The sequence below is a fragment of the Uloborus diversus genome, chromosome 5 (assembly GCF_026930045.1).
Source record: "Uloborus diversus isolate 005 chromosome 5, Udiv.v.3.1, whole genome shotgun sequence".
NCBI lineage: Eukaryota > Metazoa > Arthropoda > Arachnida > Araneae > Uloboridae > Uloborus > Uloborus diversus.
This window is the reverse complement of record NC_072735.1, coordinates 110,789,428-110,798,376: the sequence shown is the minus strand read 5'-3', so window position 1 is coordinate 110,798,376 and position 8,949 is coordinate 110,789,428. Positions and strand designations below refer to the sequence as shown.

Genomic DNA, 8,949 nt, shown 5'->3' with positions numbered 1-8,949 from the left:
TTTTGTTTGCTGCTTTAAACATCATTAGGCTTCGAATCCAAAAATGATAGCATAACCGGAATTCGAGACGATAGAGGTTTTCTTGGTCTGGTCTCGTGTGTGTCATAGGTCATAGTCAAAACGACCTTTGCTAACCAGAGTATCCATTGCAATCACATTGATTTTTCAGCCAGTATTTACTGCGTATTCTTTTGGAAACGTACAGTCTGTTTAAAATAGTACATTCTAAGTGAAAGTTCTTGCATAATGAAGCGAGCAAAACCGACAACAAGCTTTTTTAAACCCAAAGAAAAAAATTAAAATGACGAAAAGGATTGCTCTAAAAAGAGAAAGTTAACGTCGTCTGAAGAAAACGAAGTACAGTCTGCAAAGCAGCATTAGTCCCATCGGACCCTTCTGAAGGTAATTTTATTTTAATTCAAAAGAAAAACTGCATAGCATTACATGAATAAAATGTTTGAAAAGGAAATGAATCTAGATTATTTCTATTAGCTTGGTTTTCATTAAAAAGTAGAAAATAAAAAAGACTTCTGTTTATAATACTCGAAAATTGCTGTTGCTGTCCCAAATAGATATTTATGTAAATTCTAAAGCAGCTAATAAAATTAAAGACTTGAGATGAGAACAGATGGTATGCATTTGAGCGAATAACCTTCTACCGCCTATATTTCTTCTCTAACTTTTTTTTATTCAAATTTTATTAACTGCTTTAGAACTAGCATAAATGTAAATACATAAAATGCAACATATAAATATAACGATATGAAAAGCAATTTCATTTTTTGCGGCTTATAAATCAAGAAGCCTTTTTTTTAAATTTTATTTCATACTTTTAGTGCAAACCAAGTTAGTAAAAATAGTCTTTATAGTCTGACCACCGATGAGATTGAAAGTCAAACATCCAGTTTACAGGCGGAAATTTAAGTATCTATTAGCTTTCAGGGATACCAGCTTTTGTAGATGTGTGTTAGCCTCTAAATTAAGCAGTCACACTGAAATGAACGGAACACGCTCATCAGATATTTGATTTCCCCCTGGTTTGGATAGACTGGTTTTGACAAGACCGTTGTTAGAAAATTTCACTTTAAATTAAATGGAGGGAAAAGAAAAAAAATTGAATTTTCCATAACATAAAAAAAAAAATTCTTTGCTTTTGTTTTGTTTAACACAAGTATCGGAATTGGGGCACTCCATTCCAAAGTATGTAAGATTCGCCTCCCTCTTTTTTTTTAATACTAAAAGAATTTACTCACACACACACACACATATATATATATACATATATATATATATATATATATATATATATATATATATATATATATATATATAAATATATATAAATAAAAGAAGTAACCCCCCCCCCCCCGAAAGTCGGGTCTAGCTACGCCTCTGTGTAAATACTAAAGATTTGAAACAGTACAAAGCGAAAAAGAGGCCGAGGGCCGTTTAGAAGTAAGACAGAGTAGTAAGACACGGTAAGAGTGTGCGTAAATGTGCCTCAATGAAAATGCGTAAACAAGTCACGTCGGCAAGTTTGGCTTTATTTGTAACGTGCAAGAAAACTTGTTCCTGTCCATACAAATACAATTCTCAAAAAAAAAAAAAAAAAAAGGATAAAATTGTGCTTATTTTTATATATTTGTTCCTTCTTAACTAAGTATTATTTACTCACAATAGCCTTCAAAACGTTCAACACAAAATTTACGCAACTGGGTAGAAAACAGATTTTCCTATCCGCATGCTAAACCGACTGATGCTCGAAAACTTGTGAGAATATTGGGAGGAAGCAGCATCAATCTGATATGACTGTTGGCTCTCCAGTTATAACTCGTTTTGGAAAAAGGGCACTGCGTAAACGTGCCCAATGCGTAAATGTGCCCCGGTCTACCCTATAATATGCAATATGTTGCAAAAACACTCGAACTATGATTTTCGCATTTTTGATGTATAAGATGTATCAAGAAACTGAATTTGGTCGATTTCGGTATCCAAATCATGTATTTTTTCGGGATTTGGAGACATCTAACAAAGCGGCGCCCTGAGATATTGTTTGTTTAGCTCATAGGTAAATCCGGCCCTGGGTATTACGTTGGCATGCGATTGTCAAATCTCTATATTTAATACAGAAATAAAGATGCGGTATTATATACGGTCACTTTAAATGTTGCTAGGTAACTTAATATTAAGCAATGTATGCCAAAGTTGTTAAATAGGGGCTTCCCAAAATACTAACTAAAACAATTGATTTGGTTTAGCATGAGATCTCACAAATTTTTAAGGTGGAAGCGTAACAAATTTTTGTACATTGTATGCTACAGGTAGTTATCAAAATAATGGAAACACCTGAGAATAAAAGTGACATTTTTGAATGCGCTTTGTAAGTAATAAAAAATAAAAGTAGATCTGTTTTTTTTTTTTTTTTTAAATAAATAGCAATGTACATATTCTGGTAGTATATAGTAGTTTAACGGAAGTTCTGGAAGTCTTGGATTTTTTTCAATCACGTAAATGTCGGACCTCTCAAATTTTTAAAGATGCCAAATTGTTGGAGCGCGTCTAGCTGAAGCAAGTGTAATTGAAACATTTCAACTTTTTGGCGCATCTAAAAGTACAGTATCTAAAGTCATGACAGCATATACACACAGCGCGGTAAGACAAGCTCGGCAAAGCAAAATAGTGGGCGGAAAGAGAAGCTCAGTGAAATAAACCGACGGGTATTGAAGTGGATTGTAATGTCTAAAAAGCGAACAACAGCAGCAAACCTGACCACAGAAGTCAATCACCATATAGAGTCACCAGTGTGAGCGATTCAAGTTAGATGGGCATCTTTATAAACATAACATTTACGGCAGAGTAGCGATTCCCAAAAAAAATTTCCAAGTGTTTCCATTATTTTGATAACTACCTGTGTATATACAATAGGAAATGTTTTTCTTTTGTCTATTTTCATGTTAATGCAAAACTGCTTATTACAAACTGTCTGCAACATTTCTTTCATTCAGTTTGGAAACAATATGACTAGATCAAACTTCGAATATCTGATTAATCATTTATCGATATTTCTACGCCAAAGTTAAATGACAGACATATTGAAGAAGGATTTAAACAATGCAGTTGAGTGATTGTTCATAGCTGCAAGATTTATGCAGCAATGAAATGATAGTTTTAAAAAATCTGGCAGTGCCTAAATCTGCTTCAGAAAATAGATTTCAGATAACATTGTAATTTTTTTTTAATCTTCTCTTTTATCGCAAAGAAAGATAACGCTCAGTATTTCGCTTTCAATGTGCTCTTAAAGTGGGAGTATCTGAGTAAAAAAGCTTCACATTTGTTGGATCTTTTGCTCGTTCACGAGGTTGACACCCTAAGCACCATGGAAGGTACTCAACTCCTTCTGGGGCCAATCCTCGCACCCTTCATCTTGGGATTAACAACAATCGTTTTACTCTATTGGTAATTTTTCTTTTTTCATTTCTCTTTTAGTGTTTCTTCGTTCTTGTTATTTATCATTTTGCCTTTAATTGTAATGATTAAGCTTTAAAAATGATCCTGAAAACGACGTTTTATTTTACTGTATATATTCTCTAGGTCTAGGTACTCTATAGGCAGATGTATCTTTGAAAATTCATTACACCGTTAAAAACTGTAGCATATGGCGCATGGCAGTAAAGATATTTTAATGGATATCTGTTGCTATTTGAAAATAATTAATGATTTAAAAAAAATATATATATACCATGTTTTTAAAATGAGCTAAAAAGTGTAAAGTAATTTCTCTAAGGTTCATGTAGATTTAAAGCCCAATACAGTTTCAGAATTTGTCACAGAATGTCTTCAAAATTTTTGATTGTGAGTTTTTAATAGCTACCAAAATACTTCTGAGCTTTAAAGGGGAAAATATGGGGAGCCCGCTACAGACAATTGATATATTTATCTATTCAATTATTTTTTTTTTCTTTTTTCATTTCTCTTTTAATGTTTCTACGCCCAGGATTTAACTTTACTTTTGGTTTCACTTTTGTGATTTCAGTTTCTCTATATATTAAAAAAAAGTAGCGTCAAAGAAGTTGGGGAAACTGTGTCGGTGCCCGTCGAGGAGACCCCATTATACCTATAGCCTTGAACTAAAAAAATTAAGTAAAACGTATAAAATAATTTCTCTAGGCTTCAAGTAGATTTAAAGCCCCATACAGTTTTAGAATTTGTCACAGAATGTCTTCAAATTTTTTAACTACTTCTATTTCGTAGTTGTGCAAGATTTGTGGGCAAATAAGGTTTAATTTTGCATATCGTTCTGCACTAGTTTTGCCAAAATGCATTAGGGGCTTTCATGGAAAATCAGGATTGGGTCGAGCTACTTCTTTTATTTATTCTTACCCTGAGGTCGCTCGCAGTAAACATATATGTTGTTCCTGAAGGTTCCTAATTTATTCCAGAAATTTTAACTGACGTTTTTAGGGAAGAGTTATGAATTCTCCAGAAAGATTCCAGGTTAATTGCAGGAAGGTTACTGACTTTAAGCAGGAAACTTTCCTGTTTTTTGCCTGATATATTTCTGGCAGAATTTTGGTACATTTTCTGCCCTTTATTTTCCAGAAACGATTTGAATTATTTTTTTTACGTTGTATAGCCTGCAAAATTAAAAATACAGTGAAACCTGTATAAGTTGACCACTTGCGGTGCACTTCTTTGGTGGTCAATTTAAACAGGTGGTCAACTTATAGAGGGCGAATTATATGATACAGATCTAATTATATGCCTGAGAACAGCGGTCAACTTACTAGGTGGTCAACTTTACAGATTTACTGTACAGTAAAACATGTAAAGTTGACCACCCTTGTAAGTTGACCACCTGTATCATATAAATCAACCTCTGTAAGTTGACCACCAAAGTAGTACACCGCAAGTGGTCAACTTATACAGGTTTCACTGTACTTGTACTTAAATAAAGCGTACTTCCGTTTCACTTGAAAGCTTTACTTGTTCTCATTGTAACTTTTTTTGATTGTTTTATAGGTTTGCTACGCGGAAGCATGGTTATTGGAAAGAAAGAGGAGTCATATACGATAAGCCCCTGCCTTTCTTTGGATCCCTCCTGCGAGCATTTAGAAAGGTAGAGCATTTCAAAACCTTAGTGCATATATCCATCGAACACCTTCAATGATAAACTATGGAAAAATAATGCAGTTAAAGTTCAAATTACAAATAGAGGAAAATTACCAGTTTTCATAAAGTCCTTAAAAATTTGTAGTTACAAGGATTCACATGGATTTTTGAAAATTAGTTACTTTGAAACGTGTGTGACACGGCAAGTTAATTGTGAAATGTTTTTCAAAATGAAACAAAAGCCGATAAAATTTAAAATCTCGATCAAATTCATAATATAGTAATTTTATAACCTAAATACTAATTGATCATCTGAAGGATATTATTTTCATTTCTGTTCATTTCTGCGTTCAGATGGTGTAATATTCAAAGTATAAACCAATAGCTTAAGATGGAATATGTTAAGTGAAACAAAAGCCATCAAGCTAATTTTTCTCCAATTAAAAATGCACGAGTCCTCAGAATTGTACTAAGTTTAGTAAATGTTTCTGCGTGTAAATCTTAATCGAGATTGTATTTATTGTTTTGCATTATGCCTGATTTTAAAAAAGCAAATTTTAGTGTAATTAGCAGTCTCTTATGCCTTCAACAGGTTACTTCCGATTGTTAACTTTTACTTTCAATCTGTGACTTATGTAAAGGCTACGGTCAATTAACTTAGTTCTAGATGACTGATTAAAAGAAAGAGTAATGCGCACAGCCAAGTAGTGGACATGTAGATTTATAAATCTACATTTAATGTTTTACTAAAATATATATTCATTCTTTTCAACTTAATCAAATCACACTTTGATGTGTTTAAAAAATTCATAAACTGAATATGGTTAACAATGCAAAACATAGGATTTTCTTTATATACATACATTAAAAAGAAAAGAAAAATGTACTATTGACGTTCGCTGGATGAGGATCCCAGTGAGGATTCCAGACAAAACACAGAAAACTTGGTCAAAATATTTTTATATCTTGTCCCAAATAATTTTTTATGGTCATTTATGTATTTTTGCCTTAGCTCTGGCTATAGGGCGGAAACTTACTGAAAATACCATGCCCTGCCTTCAATCTTCGAGTTGAAACGAAAAACTGCTTCTGTCACTTGTCTGGTCAGTGCTAATTGTGTATTAGCAACCAGTTTGTCTGGCACTCTTGGCTTCCTAAAGAAGTTTTCCAGCTTTTTCCAGAACTTCCAGCTCTGTCGCTTCCTATACCGGGCTGATGAGTGCTAATAAGCACGAAACTGCAGTACTGGGATGGAATGACTGAGTTGGCGGTGTATCTTATGTATTGGTCAAAATAGTTTAAAATATTGGCACTGCGAAATTTGCATATATGAATGGATAAAATAATTGTAAGTTCTATTGGATTATTTTAAGCTATTAAATATGAAACAAATATGTAGTTAGCTTGACTGACCAACCGATTGACTGTTAAGATAAGATTACAATTTAATGTATTTCAATCAATAAACGTAAAACCGTTAAGCAAAACAATATTGCATTAAGTCTCCTTTGTTTATACTATGCTTTTTTTCTTCTTTTTCTTGATTTTACAGGAAAGTAGGCTTTAAAAAAATAATAAAATAATAATTTAAAAAAAGACAACAGCTGTGTTTCTTTTATGAATTTTACTTTTATTTTCCATCCGGTTTAAAGAAATTTTAATTTTTCGAGCAACTATTCACAGACATTTGAACTTTTTACGCATAAAACAGATTAAGGTTTACTACACCCGAGGCAACTTAGTTGAATCAACTGTTGAAAAAGTTGCCGGTCAACTAGTTGCTCGGTGTTTTTCGTTATCTTCACACGAATCAACTTAGTTGAATCAACTGTTCTTGTAATTAGCCGAATTTGTTAGAGCAGTTGTTCCAGAACGCTGTTAAAACTGTACCGAATAGTTGATGCATCGGAATAGTTGATGCAAACCTAACCTGGCAGCTTCGTATTGCTGTGATTAGAATCATGGTAGCCTTCACAATGCTGCCAGGTTAGTTTTGCCCCAAACTAGTTTCCTCTTATGTAGAGCAAATACTTGACAATGTCCAGAGGAGTTGAATCAACTAAAAAGTTGATTCAACTTACTGGGATGAGAACGGCAGTGGCACGTGTGACTGACAAGTTGACGCCGTGTGAAGGATGGCGGCTGATTCCCCCACTTTTTTACCAGGTTACACACTTCCCCAAAACCACCCGTTCGAATATTGATTCAACTAAAGCCCTGAATCGTAGAATAAAGTAGCGACACGTTCGCCATCTTGTGGCTAAAACATGCTTTCTTCTATGTCTGCTATGATGAAGTAGCGTGTTTTGCTTCTTGCTTGTGGTTTCTTATTAACCCCCCTTGTTAATCCACAATCAAGAAGCAAAACAGGCTAGTTCATCTAGCAAAATCGGAAGAATGCGAGTTTAGCCCCAAGATGGCGGATGTGCTACTTCTTAAGCTGCGATGTAGGGCTTCAGCTTCATCAAGTCGCAGTCTTAGTAAAAGTTTTAGTATAACTTTGCAAATTTTATCCCTCACATTAAAGATGCATTCAAAAACTTGAGCAGTTTAACGTACTGCACTGTCATGGAGTCATTCAGTGTTTAATTCAGATTTCTCTCGCCTCTTTTGGAATAAGGCAGAATATTGCAGATTGCTTAGCTACTTCATCCAACATAATTTTCACGGCACCATCCACATTTATAATATCAGTTTCAGTGACAAAAACATCGGCAGGTGCTTTGTACAGGTTAGATAGCATAAATAATGTCAGATTTCTCATTGCTTTCTTCTTTAGAAATACAGTAGAACCTCCCAATAAGGGACACGAAGGGGACCAGAAATTTTGTCCCTTAAATAGAGGTGTCCCTTATTCGGAGGTACAAAAATCAAGATTTCCAAACATTAAATAGAGCATTAACGTTATACAATAATAATTAATAAGAATTCAATAATAATTTTTAAAATGCCCTTTTAATTTTCTAGTACAGGCTAAGTCGTCCGGGTAACGCTAGTATTAAATAAAGTTTGAAAATATTTTGAATTTTAAGTTATTTATTTAGAAAAAATTAATTTTAGCAAAAATTTAGTGATGAAAAGTACTTACAGATATTTATTTAAAGTAATCTGTTACAAGGGTTTGTTTTGCAGCACGTAATTTAGACGCATTTTTCTGTACATGTATACTAAAGTCGCTAATGAGTCCGAGTCCTTCACTGTCACCATTTATCAACATAAACTTTTGCAACTGTGTGATATGTCTTGAAGCATCACTATAATTTTTGATTTTGCAATCTTCTTCTGGCTCTTCTTCTTCCTCACTACTTTCAAGATCCTCTGGAATACTTCCTCCTGCATCTTCAATTTTCTCAGAGATGAAAGCAGTGATATCCTCATTGGTGTCATCAGTGCATAAATTTTCATCTATCGCTATGTAATCGTTAATCGGAATATCACAGCCAGTGACTCGAGCAAGTTCGGAGAGTTCATTTTCTTCGTTGTTACTTTCATTGACTATTACACCTTGGATTTTAAAGCCTGCTTTTTTAAAACAGTTCCGAACGCAACTTTTGGATATTGAGGAAACCGCTTTAGTGATCCACTGGATTGCATTCAATACATTCACGGACTTTGTGAACTGAGCACTGTTTTCACTGGAAGCTTGCGAAATAACATGCCTTAAAAACAATTTCCTATATCCAACTTTAAAGTTTTGAATAATGCCTTGATCTAAAGGCTGCAACACAGATGTAGCATTTGGTGGAAAAAATACCAATTTCACAGCCTTCAATTTTAAATTTTGTGGATGTGCTCTACAATTGTCAAGAAATAACAAAATCTTCCTATTTGTTTTGCACA

The 8,949-nt window shown here is 33.8% G+C and overlaps 1 protein-coding gene across 1 annotated transcript in view; it reads left to right on the top strand.

Moving 5' to 3' along the window:
- Positions 1–3,316: 3,316 nt before the first annotated feature.
- LOC129223079 (uncharacterized) overlaps positions 3,317–8,949 on the top strand; it is a 162,589-nt gene continuing 156,956 nt past the window's right edge. Inside the window, exons 1-2 of the mRNA XM_054857645.1 lie at positions 3,317–3,456; positions 5,020–5,116. Of these exons, the coding sequence (XP_054713620.1) occupies positions 3,377–3,456; positions 5,020–5,116 (177 nt within the window). The 5' untranslated portion in view covers positions 3,317–3,376. The remainder of the gene's footprint in view (positions 3,457–5,019; positions 5,117–8,949) is intronic.